At 44.5% G+C, this 17,055-nt stretch overlaps 1 protein-coding gene across 1 annotated transcript in view; it reads left to right on the forward strand.

Annotated features, from left to right (window-relative positions):
- Positions 1–17,055, forward strand: part of LOC121603952 (SH3 and PX domain-containing protein 2A-like) — a 31,589-nt gene that overhangs the window by 4,587 nt on the left and 9,947 nt on the right. The window contains exons 2-3 of the mRNA XM_041933288.1: positions 9,260–9,373; positions 13,171–13,254. Coding sequence (XP_041789222.1) covers positions 9,260–9,373; positions 13,171–13,254 — 198 coding nt within the window. The remainder of the gene's footprint in view (positions 1–9,259; positions 9,374–13,170; positions 13,255–17,055) is intronic.

Here is a 17,055-nt window from a genome sequence, read left to right on the forward strand (position 1 = left end):
CCTCAGGCAGTGAAAACGTGCTAAACTGCTTCAGTCACTTCATTCTTGGAGTTGAGCTCAGACAATCTGGGGTTAGCGGAGGCTCAGAGGAGACTACTTTAAGCCGACGAAGGAGCCACCTTTAGGTGCTCAGGTTAAAAGCAGCATGTCTCAATAAGTCTGTCGTCTTTAATGAGCATGATGGTTGTGTTGGCACAGAGGGGGTGTGCGTGTGTGTCAGGAGGATATTTTAGCTAGAGGGTGGTGTAGCACATGTTAGCACACATCATAGACCATATGGAGGATTAATACAGAGGTTTAGCATGACCCCACTGAGCGTGATGTTTAGTCACCGCTGGTTGTTGAAGGCCCCGCCGCTGGCTATCCCCTTTCACTGTAACAAGTCTGGCTCAGTAACGAGACCCCTGCATTTTATGAAAACTTCAGCCAGGTAACATGAGCTTCAAACTGGGATGTAATTCCTCAATCCTACAGTGTCAATAAAGACCAGAACCTTGAAATTGGCTCTGACTTTCTAGGAAGAAAGTCACAGACGGGGTTGGGTGGCCCCTCATATACCCTATTTTTAACTTGGAGACGAGCTTTGAAGTCACTTTAAGTGGCGCTCCATCCAAACACCCAGTATGTTGAATATGAAATACTCACCCCCTATAGGTTTGGGAGGCAGTTGTAAAAAGTTTGCAGTTCGGTTCTTCATGGTGCAAGTTTTCACAGCAGAAAAAAGCAGGAGACAGTTTCTATCGTCTATTCGAACTTTTCAAAGAGTAGAGAAGTGGGTGGAGGTATATTCCCCATTGTAAGGTGACATTTAAAAGTTATCATGATAACCTTAACATTTCTCAAAACAGGAGGAAACATTAGAGCCCCTGGATATTCTGACCATACTATTGTTAAGGGTCCTCATTTTCAAATCTTTATATATTCATTTTTTCGGGCAATAAAACAACTCAACATAACAAGAAATGCACATTAACCCTGAATACCCAATCCCCACTACCCCAACTCCCACCTGCGGTGTAAAGAGAAGAGTTAAAAAAATCTATCCTTCATGCACATTGATGGAGCAAAGTTGTGTTAAGGAAGAACCTGTTGTTATGAAGTAATAAGTATTAGCCTTTATCCTAGCATCTTAACAGTTTAGCCATCATTTTAGTGTTAAGTTTGTTCAGATATTCAGTATTGGACAATAATTACTTGGCAGTTTATAAATGCAGTATTTAAACTCTTCATCTAAAAATTAGACTTGTATCAATTCTGAATGGTAAATGACTGTTAAAGAGTACAGAAACCAAGAGCCACAGTCTGTGGAGAAGTTCACTCCAGGATCAGGACCAATCCACCACACCATACTGTAGTTCCTAAGTTGATCCAAAATTGACCCAAAGCCAAATGCAAATGTATTTTAATTGCTGAATATGATATTCTAGAGTTCGTGTGTAGCATGAGTCCTCAGCTCAGCACCGGCAGTGTTTTAGGCTCAGTAATTGGATGTTTCTCACACAAATGCTCGATGGATAGATAAATGTCGTTGCAGGAGATTGTGTTTCTCACAGTAACATTGTATCATCATCAGCATAGCTACTGGATCATTTTTTTTTAAATGATGACGATGAGGTCAGAACGGTGTTGCCGTTTAATCCCATAATGAAGCTAGCGTAGACCATGTTAAAGCTAATGCTGAGGCTGATTTCACAGCTGGTTTTAGGCAGCAACAATTGTTGTACTGCTATTTTAAGCATCTTTGAATCCCTGCTTCTGCTTACTCTGCAGAAAGATAAGCAGGCAATTCAATACGTTGCCTTGAAGAGAGGCAGTGCGTTCCAGCGCTCCCTGCTCTCCAGGGGATCTGTTCCTAATTAGAAGCTGAGAGGAGAAAACAAGAATGACAGACCCCCACCCCCCAGAACATCGCATTTTTTAACAGACATCATTGTTAAAACTGTTCTGACGATCCCAAAATGAGGACTGAAAGGAAAGTGCGCAGTGTTGTTCTTGTACAAGGAATTAGCCTGAAACTCTCCGGCTTTGAAGCCTCAGCCAAACATCTGCTGGCTCTCCCTCTTTTGTCTCTTTTCTTTCTGTCTTTCCCTGTACCACTCTTTTAAATCTCTCTTTCTCTCCCTCACTCCTTTGCTCTCCTTCCCCCCTCTGCCTTTTTTTTTTTTTTTTTTAATGCCCACAGTTGTTGGATCCTGCGTCACTTCGTGCATCTCCTCCGAACCTCTCCCACCGGGCCCAGGCCTGTGACGGTCAATGATAAGCTGGCTCTGCTCAGCTACTGTACTACTGTGTTCACCTTGACCTCCACTTTGCCTCTGCGGGAGAAAGCAGGCAATTATTGCTGCCAAGACATGGTGTAGCTATAAACTCCAATTAGAGCTCAGTGCTGTAAGAAATGCCAATTCCAGTCCCTCCACTGTCTTACATATTCATATTTTGTGCCGTGTGTATAAATGTTGGAGACAGCAGGTGTTGCAGGATATAGCTGCTCAGCGCCTTATGAATCCTCTGGAACAGTTGGATCTGTTATGTCAGACAAACTAGCAAGAATTTTCAATTGAAAGGAAACAACCCGATTGTTGAACCTGTTCTATTTTAGTTTTCGCTTTAGGTGAATAAGTAGGCTGGGTTCCACTTCACCAAGCACCTGGACAATAAAAAGACCTGACATCGAACAGGAAATGAGCACTCGTGTTCTCATGCTATCGAACACCTCGCATTATAGCTCAGGTTAAAGTCAAGAGCGCTCACAGAGCATCTGGGACGCTTTGCTCATCGATGTGACTCACTCAAACACACACACACAGAGGACCCAGGCACCAATAACAAGGTATATGATTTCAAGCAGTTAAAACATCAGTCCACCCCTGCCTTCCACTGTATGTACAGATGGCTCTACAGTATGCACTCCATTACCTGAACACCCTTTATTTGTCCTGTTCTGCACTGGCTCATGTTCACAGCTGCCGCTGCTGCTGAGCCCGCCACCTGCCTTTGACTCTTATTTTTCCACAGCAGGTCATGTACGTGTACATGTGCACTTATTTGTCATGTTTCAGAAGGAAAGTGATATGTTTTGTCCCATTTAAGTAGGTCTTTGATCTCAGCTTCAGCCTATTCAGGGGTGCAGTTAGACTTTATTTGAAGCCACACTGAACTCCACAGGATTCAAGATGATCACAATCTTAAGAAAAAGGAGAAGTAAGAAAATCCTTCGGTTCAAACATGGGGTGCAGAATGAATAGCATACTGGTGATTTTGTGTTTAGCACATTGTGGAACTAACAGTGTAACTTGTGTCCTGAAGCTGTGCAGCAGTATTTAAGCATAGTAAATTAAAAGGATGCATCACTTCGGGAGCATGAATGTGCTCTGTAGAGTCTAGGGCAATGTGCCTGTCAGACAAAGAGGTGTTTTTTCCTGGAGGGTGGTAGGAGAGCTCACAGAGGCTCAGAGGCGGTTGTTGCTCGAGGATGCATGAATGTGCTCAGAAAATGCAAATGACCTCGCACTTGTTGGATTTTGCCTTATGGTGGTCTTACAGGAAAAGTCCCAGTTTCATCAAAAACAACAAGATTCACCGCTGAGGACTGTGAATATCTTTGTCTGATTTCTTCTCAGAAAAATGATGGAACAAGCCTGTTGTTTGGAGGTGTTGCTTTATCTCCTATCTCCTACGAAATTGGCCAGGCGTGTGGAGCTGACCAAACATCCAGGGTCAGAACTTGTCTCTCAAGCTCCTTTTTTTCATTGACAGCTTCACCGTGAATGCATTCGAGGAGATACTGCCCAGAAGTGTGCTCCTATCCTCATTTGAACCCTTCGCTATGGTGACAGATCGTTCCAAACAGCTGGACATACTTTTGGCTTCAGGGATCATCATATGACACATTTCACAAACTACTGTTCATCGTCAATTCTCTTTGCAAGAGAGCATATCCGCCCTTACAGTAATTGGGCCCACCACACCCTCATCGAGCCTCACTGGTCAGTTTATGCATGATTCCACACGTACAGCATGTGGAGCCAAGTTATGCTTTGCTTTAATTGACTGAATAATTTCTCCATCTGGCTGCCAATCTTTGGCCCAGATCTCCTCCTGCGGGACAGATTTTCTGTGAAAACTGTAATCTAACTAAAGGCTTCTCACACATAAGGGTCAGCCCACTTCTCTCAGGGCCCATTTTGCCGTGCTGCCAACTGGCTCTTACAGGCAGTGAGTGACTGCTTTCTATCTTTCTTGTTCAGTCTGTTATACCCACATCTGCATCTGCATTTCGCTTCTCTTACCCTTTATCTCCAGTCTGTTCCACCGGCTGTGAGAGTAGAAGTGCATGTGTATATTTGAGCGAGTCCAGCTCTGTTTCTGGTCCTCATTTATCTGCTTTTACTGTGCCCACTTTCTCCAGAGCTGGATTTATAGGCAAACTGGGCCCTGTCAAAACCTTGCCTTGCACTACCATGTGTGCACACGATGGAGTCTGAAGCTTGGCATGTGTGACTGAGATAGAGAGGCTGCTTGGCTGTTCCTGGCCTTTGGGATGTTTTGTTTTGGTGTGCATATGTGACGGAAACAGGAAACCAAAAATCTGCCAGCCTAGCGATGGTCAAATGTTATTGTTCATTTTTCTTCACACATGCTTACAATGGAAACAAATCATTTTCATGCAAATTATTTTATGCTGTGAACTATTTGCACAACTGGTCATGCCATCGCTCATCGGTCATAATTTTCCTCTGAAAACCTGTGACCGTATAGCAGAGCATGAATTCAGGCAACAGTTGGTTGTTTTGGGAAATTCACTCTCTTGCCAAGCGTTAGTTGAGGAAATTGACACCTCTCTCACATCTGTACGGTCAATGTTTAGCAGGAGGCAGCAGCCGGTTAGCTTAGCTTAGCATAAAGACAGGAAGCACAGGGAAAAAAAAAAATGCCCATCATCACCTCTAAAGCTCAGTAATAAACATGTGACATCGTCTTTGTTTTATCAAAAAATTTAATATAATGTAGATATAAGATGTTAATTAACGAGCTTTAGAGGTGCTGGGGTGGATTATGTTGTATGTATGTACCTTTAGACAAAAGCTAGGATAGCTATTTCCAGCCTTTCTCCAGTGTTACTGCTAAGCTAAGCTAAGTGGCTGCTGCCTCCTGCTAAACATTGACCGTACAGATGTGAGAGCGGTGTCAGTTTTCTCATCAACAGCTACAGCGAATATGCGTGTTTCCCACAATAATACTGCAAGTCACCAGATTCTTCAACGCTGAATAACAAATCAGAAGTTTCCCCTGAAACACTTGAAGTGGTTTCATAATGAACAAAGCACTCTGCTGGCCGCTGCAGCTGGGTTTTAACAGCAGGTACGAATTTGGGAATAAGCATTGATTCTGAAGTCAGCTTTAATCAGCATTACAGCTAAAGAGACTGTGTGCAGTCTTCAATCAAACCTAAAGAACTGGACCAGTTTTTATTATTTAGTGGTCTGGAGAAAGCCATTCACGATTTTAATCCTCCGCAGTTTGACTTCTGCAATCCTCATTATTCTGGCATCAATCAAAAATGTCTACAATGTCTTGATGTGGACTGTGCTGCAGCTGCGATTTTAACCAGCACAAACTGTGGAAATCTCATCATTCCTGATTTTGGAGTTTGATTAAGTTCATCTCCAAATTATCAGACCTTTGAACTGTGCAAAAGCTCGCCCGCCTATCAGTGTATTTCTCATTTTACTGAAGATGAAGCATGTTACTGAAGGCAGGTCGAGATATGCAGCAGCTGGGGAACTCACACGTGCCACTGTTGATGGCAAACAGTCCCCACAAGCCTCCATCCGCACAGGAGATTTATTGTTGTGTTTTTCCACTGCGTGCCAGGTGGGCTAAAGGGAGGAAGAACTCCTGCATTTGTCTCTGTGCAGAACCACCGCTCTCCTCTGTACAGGTGGCTCCAATTCTTCTTGAGCTTTTTGAGTAGTTGCAATGAATCAGCCCATGAAAAGCCTAATGTGTTTCACATGGGGCAAGCTATTCTTGCTGCTAGGCGGACCTTTCACACTGCAGCAAAACAGGAGATAGATTAAAACCTTCAGGAATCAAAGCTCAGACTCTCCGCTGAAGCATCCAAGGCTGCTTGACCAGTTCACATATGAACACACACACACACATATAAAAGATCATAAATTCATAATTTAAAGCCATTGTCTGGTCCCTGCCTACTCCTCTAACCTTTACCTTGCACAGGACTCCTCATCAGGAAAGTCTGACAGCCCCTCCTGAGTTTTCAAGTCCTAGCACTGTGGCAAGCACTGTTCATTAACAGCGGGCCTCTTAAAGCAGGAGCTATGCCATAAGATTTAATTTGCAGTGTAACTGTTCTGTTCGATCACAGTTTCATTCAAAACCATAACCTCCATCTGTAACGGCCAACAAGGGTCCTAAATTGTTCCTGACGTGTCCAAAGTGAACCACACTTAACCTCTGCTGAGTCCAGACTACACTGAAACATCTCTGCAGGAGCCGCTGGTACAGATCCTCCACAGAAAGCCAGTGTGACTGTGAGGAAGTTCAGGCTGGGGGAGCTACACTGCAGCTACTGTGTGTTGCCCCCATGTGTCTGTAGCCCCTTGGGTTGAATTAACTCCTCTATTGACTGCAAGACATGACCTGCTGTGGGGGATTTCAAGGGACATGATTTTGTGTGTGAGCTTGTGTGTGTGTGTGCTGTCCGAAGGTGTTTTTATGCCACCTATAAGCTGTCAAAGTCAGGGTGGCTCAGGCCTCACTGTGCTTAAATGGGTATAAGGAGAGATGAGGCCACATGCAGGGGGCTGGCCAGGCTCCTCTGCTGTGGTCTGTTAACTGTCAACCCAATAATATATTAATGCCTGTTAGTGTCGTTGTTACAGTCTGGCTTAAATGAAGCTCAGCACTATGTTTCTGGGAAGAATATTCAGCTTTCTGTAGTGCTCCTGTTTTAGCTGCAAATGCTCCTGAAATGCATTCACATTACCCGTGAACAAACTGTAATTAGCTGGAAAAAGAAAGTATTTTTCATATTTCATTAGCACAGATTGTGCATATGGTAAAGCTTTATATTCAGGTACACATATTCATCATTAGCTAGTTGCTTCTCAGCTTTCATATTAGTAGCATATTGACTCTTTATTACACATTAAAGGCACTTATTAATACCTTATTCCACATGACAAGAGTTTTCACTCAATAGCCTGCTAATAACTGCTCATTGATAGTAAGTAAGGAAGATGTTCTACATGAATGAACTGAACAACTGAGCTCTAACCCTTAATAAACGTAGCTCCCAGAATAAGTAATTAACAAGCACTTTATAATGACTAATAAAGATAAAGTCTCTGGTCCCACCGGTCCTAGTGTCTGTTGGCTGCTTTGGACAGTACACACACACCTTCCTCTTGTTAGCATTACTGTTACTTGCCCTATGATACAGCTCCATGCTGCAGGCATATTTTCCACATCATTCATAAGACTGTATGTGTTAATGTGATTGGTGTCTTGCCAGCTAATAAAAAAGGGCGTGGCAGGTTGATTCACCCGGGCTTCTCCAACCACATCAGAGAGCTGAGCCATATGGCTGTAAATACATTGGAGCAGTGATGACTTAATGGTTGGACTCCATTGGAGAAAGAAAAAATCACTTTGTTGCCATTTTTGTTTGACTTTCCTGTCTACCTCCACCCATCTCTCTGACTCTGACACTTCTACTGTACATACACATTCAAGCACACTTGCATCCAGAAGGACACTCTGCTGTGAGACCTAAAGACCAGAGGCATGTAGCAAACATAAAGCGCACAATAGTCCTTCCAAATATACTCTTCCACACTGTTGTTGGAAATAGAAATATATGTCTTATCAACTTTCCACTGTAAAAACGTACAGTGCTGTGATACATAGCCCCAGACAGAGTCAGCTGTATTGTATGTATTGGAGGAATGTGTCATGCAGTGATTTCCAGCCAGATGCTGGAGCAACCTCAACAATGAGGTCACAGCTCCCCATTTTAAGACATGTCCAACTTATTCAGTACCACTGATGTGATCCCAAATGTTACAAAGGCGATCCGCGTCACGCCGCTGTGTTTCGTAAGCACAGCCTCCAGAACAACATGACACACGCCCGTTGTCAAAATGTGATCGATGTGAATTGCTTGCCTCCCGATTCTTTTGGTTGTGGTTGCCGCCCAGAGGGACATGTGTTTTTTGTAGTTGTGTCAGCTGTAACAGAATAGCATGCATGTGACCACAAACTTCTTATTAGTGGGTACTACTCAATGCACGATCTGTCTTCCACAGCTTTGTCCAGGGTAGGGATGAAGTAAATAAAGTTTAATGCAAATGTCATGCAATACAATATGATACAAAAGTAATTTCTAACCCTAACTCCCCAAAGACACAAGATTAGTCAGATTTGCGTAAGGACACAAAGCATATTCTAGGAAAATGTCGACAGTCTAGTAAGAGTCGGCTTTGTTTTCCAAAGCACTAATGTGTCATTGATCTACAATGTTGAAAATAATTCCAGTACATGATCCACTGAGTATCTCTGATGGCATCAAGTCAGCATGCTCTGATGACTCTGTAGATTAAAGTGCTGTATGTGCTTCTCCAGGGCGTTTTTAGCAACGATAGTATGATGATTTGACAAAATCAACCATAGCTGTGCTGTGTGTTTAGTGTTAATTAGCAAATGTTAGCACACTAACACACTAAACTATGCTAGTGAACATGATATTATACCTGGTAAACATTAGCATGTTGACATTATTATTGTGACCCTGTTGCTATGTTGATATTAGCCTTTCATTCAAAGCACCGTTGTGCTGTTTCACTTCAACCTTTCTTTCCTCTCTCCACTATCTTTCTTTTCTTTCAGTGTCTGCTTTAGGAACGATCACCTCGTCCAAGTAGGTGAAACTTCCAGCCGCCATGAGTCCTCCTCAGATCTCTCTGTCAGGCTGACCCAGACGTGCCCAGCGTCAGATTAGTTTAACCATCGACACACAGGCTTAAATCTGCTGTAGTGCGAACGCTGGCTCGTCCACAGTCACAGTACATTGTGCTACGTTTGAGAGATGAGCAACCGTGACGTGTCACTCCCATTGTTTGGTGTAAATCACCACGTGGGAGCGATGCTCGCCGCTATCCTTCAGGCCTTGATGATTGTTAGCAGTACTGATGCGTTCACTGTCTTGTTCCATCTCTCTGTCTGTCTCTGTCTCTAGGCTGGTGGTTTGTCAGCACAGCAGAGGAGCAGGGCTGGGTGCCGGCCACATACCTGGACTCCCAGAATGTAACCAGAGACGATCTGGATCTGGGCACTTCCAGGACTGGAGAAGGTTAGCGCAGACACGCACGCAAACACGACATTATGAGATTCATAAAACACAGAAAGACATAAACGTCATTCCGACCGGCTCGTTATTCGTGGAACAGGCCAGGGTTTCTCAGCAGCGTTTCTTGGTGGGAGTTTTTCCTGTGCTCACATCTCAATCTAAGACTAACAGCAGCATACAGAAGTCAGCGCTAAACACACATGCACACACACACACTTACAAACACCCTTCCAGTCACACATTAGGAACCTTGAAGACCACAGTCGCAGCTCCATGGTGAAATGGTACCAGACCACAGCCAAAGGGTTTGCAATATTTTGGCACCACAGAAAATTCCTTTCAACTCCCCCGGGAGGCTGCAACTCTTGCAGGAACCTCGTTTTGTTGTGACCCTTTCCTCCCTCATGTTTAGTCTGACTGCTGGGATGGAGCGTTTCATCACGGTGTCTTAAGCCTCCGTCTGCTTTTAGACCAGGGTACTCCAGCAGAGATAAATAAAGTGCAAACACGCCACATGCGTGCCCAGAGATGCAGGCACACAACACACATGCACACACTTTGTGTGCTAATTAAACAGGAATGGTGCAATACTTTAATATGCTGCAGAGAGCCGCTGGATTATCTAACAAACATTTCCTGTCCCTCATTAAGACAAGCAAGCCTCTATGCTTCATTGAACTGTACATACTCTGCAAGACGCACACACACACACAAACACACACACAAACACACACTCTGCTCAATTGATGACAGCTCCTGCACAGCTGCCACAGTCACTGTTATTTGCTGTTCTCATTTGTTTCTTGGATTTCTCTCCCTCTCGCACACTTTCACACACTCTTAATAGACGTCGTCAGTGCCTGTAATGGTGGAATCTCTTACAGTCTTACAGTCCTGAATGCTAGAGGTGACACAGCTTCATGGACATGGACCCTGTGGATTAGATGTTTATATATATATATATACACATATTAAATTCATCCCTTTCTAGGATAATTCCGCTTTATTGCAACTTGGGTCACTTCTGATGATGTGGCTTTTCAAAGATTTGCTCGTTTCTGCCTGAAATAAGCCAACCACTACGAGCAATATCACACACGGGAACAGCTACAATGCAACGCACAGGAACAACAATGGCAGATGGCCTTATTGTTTTGGTGTTACAGCAGCAGGCACTCTTTGAGAAAGCCCCTAAAAACCTTTAACATATTAATGCATTCGTATGTAGGGGTTTTGTGACAGCGGACTACATTTATTTGAGCCGGCCAAGGCTGCAAAGCTTCCTGACACTGGGTCGGAGCTGGTTTCTACTTCGTCCGCTGGCACAAGTTAATTCCATCTGCCACTGTCGACATGACATCCTCTGTCGAACATAACTAAATGTCATCAAGTGATGTCACCTGAGTCAGCGTGGGCTGGAAAATGCCTGAAGTTTTGAAATGACAGAAATCTTGGAGTTAGGAGTTAGAATGAAATGTGTTTACCAGACCTCTGCGGCCCGCTCCTCGTCTATGTTTGAGGCCAGAGGCTCGAGAATACATCAGCTGCTACTAACACGCCCGCATCTCTGACCAAACTTTAGCTCAGTTGCATTCTGGGTAAAGCAGGCTCCAGGTTTTAAGCAGGAAGAATGCGTGGAATAAAAAAGACAGTCCTGCTGCGTCGATTATGATCCTTTTCTGAACTGTCCACTGAGTCTGGAGGTCATGTTAAAAGAGAAAAACACTCATCACATTTGGGTTTTTTTTTTTTTTTGTGCTCAAGTAAATTTCTGCAGGAAGTGTCGGAGCTCACATGTACACACACACTCCTTCCCCTCCACCCCATCCTCTGTCAGTGGCCCCCATTTTCCCATTAGACCTGGTGTCTTTGTGTTTGCACACATCGTCACTCCTTATTGCTGATCTCCCTCTTCCCGCTACCTGTCGTCTCTTACATCTCATTATCTCTGCGTGGTCTGTAACCTAATTCCACTGACAGCTCAGCTCGCTGGAGAGGAACCGACAGGCTCAGCCCGGCCCCGCTGAAATTACCTCGAAATAACATTTCCCTTTGTGCCTTCCCTTAGCTGATATTTCAATTAGGAGGTCAACAGGCTCCGGGTGGCGCTCGGTGGGATGGATGGAAGGCAGAGAGGAATCAAAAGGGAGAGGAAATGACAAGTAGCAGAAGCACTCAAAGGGAGGATGTCGAGCAGAGGGTGAGATAGAGAGACAAGACGGTGAAGAGACGACAGAGGAGGGAGAAAGCGTGCAACAGAGAAGGAATTAGATTACCACAGCAGACAGGCAGACAAGTGCTGTTTCCATCCATCCTGCCTTGCATTAATGTGTTTGCTCTTCATGTGGCCTCAGAAAGGGCACAAAGATAGGAAAATGACTCATCGTGTTCTATCTGTAGCTTTATCATACAGGCTTTGAACTAATAAGGAGTGAAAGAGGTTGAGAGTTCAGCAGACAACAGCTGGAGGCTGTACAGTCCCCCTGAGACACTGTATGTAGACCCCTGTGATCTGCGTGATCACCTGATCAACACTCAGAACATAGTAAAGTTAATCAGCTGGTTTGTCAGTTATCATTAGCCAACAACAACGGCTGCAAAAGTCATTTTCAACCTGCTTGAAGATGCTCATTTCTGGAACAAGTTGATTTTTATTAAAGTATTCTTCCAGCAGTGGCAGATTTTTAGGATGTAAGATTTTTCACTCAATTATAAACAAATGACTCAGATAATAAGATCATTTTCTGTGTATATACATAAATAAATGGATCCTTGCATAATATTATCCTTAATCAGGTGCACAGAGGGAATTCCTCATTTATAGATTTTGTCTGTTTTATATAATTGTAAAGTGAATAAACATGTCATAGTCTAAACATGCAATCATTATTGGGTAAAAGACATCAATGATGTAACTGCCGGTAAGAATAATGATTTGGTTTGATGTGTCTGAGGCACACCCTGAAACTCTTCGCTCTTGTAGCGTGAATCCTCGCCGCCACTGTGTGTTTCTGTCAGTCCTACTGTAGCTGTCACAGTGAAACATATCACTGGGCCAAGGTGCTGCTACAGTAGCTGACTTTGATATGTGTGCCGCGAGAGATGTGGAAAACTTGACTACCAGCGTCAGCCAGAAGGCAGCAGTGATATCTGTTTTTATCTCCCAGTCATGCGGCGGCTCCTGTGGAGAGGTGGGATGATGGATGTAAATAAAGATGAGCGTTGTTTAAATCGAGAGCTCTCTGACACTGTCAGAAAAACTAAACATGAGTGAAGTTCCAAAGGTAAGACGAGGACAGCGGTGTGTGCTGTGTTACCTTATAATGAGTAGCTCAAGGTAGACGGTCTTTGTTGTCCCTGTCCACATGCTACAAAAGCAAGAAAATAAGACAACATATCTTATTAAATCCATTTACACAACATAAGTAATAGCACAGGACACATCCGCTAACAAATAATCCTACAGTGTGACATGTGGGCTATAACCAGTACTGAATGAATAAGGAACAATTCATTCTTCATTTGCTGTTTTGATTTTTCTTTTGGCTCCACGTCAGGATTAACAGCTGTGGCTTACGTACGTACTGCATACGTAGTGGAAGTTTGCAGAATGTGTTCTGGACCATCATAGATCCTCAGACCCTCTTGAGATGACCTACATACAGAAGCTGTTTATTTCCTTTGGTGCCGCTAATAACTTTGTTTTGCATTTGTTCGCTTTGCTGATCTGTGCTTCTTACACTAACTCCACATCCGCTTGTTTGTTTTCCTTCTGGATTGCTCCTCCTCATCATCATCAGTCACTAAGAGACGCAAGGCGCACCTGAAGAGGCTGGACCGCCGCTGGACCCTCGGGGGTATAGTCAACCGCCAGCAGAGCAGAGGTGAACATGGAGACAGCAGGCTCACACACACACACACACACTGAATACACAGCAAGGGTCAATGCATACATATCCCACATGGATGGACCATAGATAGATACATAAACACACACACACACACACACACACACACTGGCTCATTTAATGGCACCTGAGTCTGTTCGTTTTGCTAATGAAGCCGATGAGGTGCAGAGGCTCAGACAAAGCTAGCAGTTGACAATCATTTATCCCATACACATGTTATTTGAAGTGATGAAAATGTGGATGTAATAGCAGAAATAATGTTGTCAGATGTCTGGAGGTCACTCACCCGCCCACACAGTACACACCTTCCCCGCAAACTGTAAGAAACAAAGGTACAGTACACTGCCGGGCCCCTCCCGTGGCCCCACTCTTCACATATTTTGCGGCCGCATGGTAAACAACCTCATTTACACCCTCGCCGGCCAGCCAACAACAACTGGCCTGGAGTATCTGCAGGGAGCAGCTTATTGGGTGGCCATGAGTCAGCTCTGACAGTAAACTCTCAGATCACACTCCATCAAACTTGGACGCTCTTTAACTCACACGGAGCAACAAAATAATTGGACTGCATTAAACACATTTGGATAATTAAGGCTATTTGGCTCCCGCAGCACAAACGCAACAACCTTGACGGCCGCTGAGCCATGTGAACATAAATGATTGTATAACAGTGGTGCTGCTTAATTAAAGCAAGCTCCCTTAGGTTTACAATGCTGCTAATGACTTTCGCATTTTGCTCGTAATTCTTTAAAAAGAAAAGACAAACATGAAAATGTTCTTGCATGCTTTTATTTTTATTTTTTGCATTTGGCAAGTCACCTGCGGTTTTGTCGAGTGGTTCTTGCTTTAATGCTGAAAGAGTGACATGAGTCTATGCCTGAAAACTCTCAGGGCCGAGTCAGGGCTTCTGTCACTTCGGCACCTGTCTGGTGCCAGGATTAGTCAGGGCTCCTAACAGACACCTTGTACTTTTAATTTGTTTATGGAAGCTGACCCTGGGCCAGTGCAACTTCTGTAAGCTCTTCAAAAACGCACTTTGTTTCTCAGTATCATAATATAACCTCACTGTACTGGCTCGTGTTACCACCTTACCTCAGACCAGCAGGCAGCAGGGCCCAGAATAGTAATTAATCAGAGGAGAGTGAATGCAGGGCAACCTCAGGTCGAATGCTGTGTGCTTCTACTCTCGAGAGCCTCGTGTGAGCTGCACAGCGCAGGAGAGAAAGCTCCTGCTTCTCCAGAAAACACACGCGCTGACACAGAGAAATTAATCCGAGTTGGTTTTGTGGGGAAGAATAGTGGTAGCTGAAAGGCAGAGGGACATTACTCATGCAGCCTTTTTGCTCTCAAGTGGAAGCAGGAATATTAAAGGGTGCCTGTTTACAGCATCTCGTCTTTCACAGAGTGGAATCGTAGCGTCGTGAGACACACAGCAGGTTCAGGGGGCGGTGTTAGCCGGGTCTGCTATGTTAACCAGGCTGTATGTCTTCCAGAGCAGTGAGAAAGAGGTGGAAAGTGTGAAAGTGGGGCAGCGGCCCAATCTGTGGACTGGTTTTAATCACACAGACCTCAACCTCTGTCGAGCGTTGGTGAGTCACCCGGCTAGCTGTCGCCACCAGAGAATGAGGGCATGGAGCACTTTTGGAGGCCACACTCTTGAATTACTTTTCTAGACCCCCGCACTTCTGTAGGGTAAAGATATTTCAGGTCATTTTTGTGTTGCTTTATTTCAACCTGCCCTCCGCCATCGTTTTGTTTTCTACAGTGAGACGGCTCTTTTGATTTTTTCTTCTAAGTGCCAAACATTTTCCGGTCACTGCCATGCAAGGCTGAATTTCTGAGGAATTCTGGTCCAGGAAAGCTCCAAACTTAGTGGGCATTGAGACCACGAACATCCCTGTGTTACAACACTGCAGGGGGCTGTGATGTTGCGGGTTGCCTCAGGTACTAGCGAGACAAATATGACCCAGCAAGTCCAAATTCAGTAACAGATCCATAAATTGGAAGGCAACTAGTTTACCTTTCTTGCAACAACTGCAAGCTAAACAGTAGCAGTACACTGTTCTTGTCATTAAGTGATCTACCAGGAATGTGCACTTGCATGTACGTGATTGGCCAGCATAGGTTCTTGTCTCGTTTTTACTGGGGCCCTCGTGTTCAGAAAATATAAAAATATAAAGAGGTTTGTTGGATCTGTGGGTCTCTAAGGTCTGGAGCTCAGGCTACTTCTTGTGGACCTTTTGATGTGGGTGGTATTACATATTCATATTCATAATAACATATTCAGTCAGGCGGTCCTGGTTTAGCTTGGAGAATTGAAAACACTCCTGTGTGACGGTTCCCATTTATTGGTTGAAAGAAGCGTGTTAAAGCCACACAGAGGGTTGCAAAGGGCTCTGGAGAAGCTGAGGACGGTGGACTTTCAGATGGCAGCCTCTGTTATTGGCTACGGTACAAACAAGCTAACGGCTCCTGGACCAGCAGCCCTGTTTCCACCATCGAAAGTAGTCTCACCATGAAAAGTGCAGCTGCTGCTGACTGGAGTCATGTCAAACTTTTTTTTTTGTTTTTGTGCATTTTCCAACTTTTTCATTCACCACCACTCTTCCCTTTGTGACTGTATTACTGTCTACATGCTGTCCAATTACTGCACGCTGTCTGCCTGTCTCTGCCTCGGCTCGGTTCTGTGCTTCAGTCAGACCTGGATCAGATTCCACTGTGTGCAGGTGTTTGATTACCTGGCACAGCAGCTGGCTTGGGTTTGCTGTTGGGAATGTGTGCCAGAGAGTTAAGAAAACCACAAGAAGGATTCTGCCCACCTTTCTCCCTGTCTTATCCTCCCCAGTCTTCTATTCCCCCATTTTTCGCCCTGCGAGTGGAGGCACCACTGTCCCTGCCTGATAATGCATTGCTGAGTTAGCGATAAGGAATGGGTGAGTGAGGTTTTACAGCTCTGTGCAGACACTTGAGATACAGTTTGATTTAGCAGCACTGGCAGAGGACAAAAACAAAGAGCAATCACGTAGGATTTATGTTCTCTCAGGATGTAATTTGCTAATGGAAGAAAGCGGTCGTATACTCTGCAGCCCGTTTGCTGACACAGATTTCTTTGCCTTGTGCGTAATGCTTCATAAAGAAGATGGGGACATGATTCTGAGATCTTGACAATAAATGAGGGTGGGCTCGGGATGCAAATTAAATTACACCACGTCTCCTTTTTTTGACTCTCCTGTGGCCTGACTCAAAGCCAGGTCAGGGTGTCTTGACCTCTCTGGGGGTGCTGATTGGCTACTGACGGCGAAGTGACCTCATTGTGTTCTCTGCAGGCCTGGGGTCTCACACTCCGAGGCTTGAAGGAAGCCGTCATCCCTCCGCCCTGCTGGCAGTGGTCTGCGCTTTCACAGAGCGCTATCATTTAGAGCGGGTCTCTAATCTGATTTATAGAGTCCCACTGACCGCCCTCTAAACTCACTGTTCTGTCCCTGCAGCGTGACGCCTGCACCAACACACACACACACACGCACACACACACACACACGCACACACAGATGGACAGAGGCATGTGTACTTCTCATGAAACACCTACACACACAGATGTGATAATTTAATCTTTCATCTTTTATTCCAGTCCCTGGAATTAACACAACAATTAACCACCACACACACACACACACTCACCAAGAAGCTCTCTGTACTTTCACACAGTGCCAAAGATTTTGTTAGTAGTACATCACTTCACACATAACAAGCACAGACATTTAGGTGGAGGTTCCAGAT

This window comes from Chelmon rostratus, chromosome 3 (genome assembly GCF_017976325.1).
Source record: "Chelmon rostratus isolate fCheRos1 chromosome 3, fCheRos1.pri, whole genome shotgun sequence".
Lineage (NCBI taxonomy): Eukaryota > Metazoa > Chordata > Actinopteri > Chaetodontiformes > Chaetodontidae > Chelmon > Chelmon rostratus.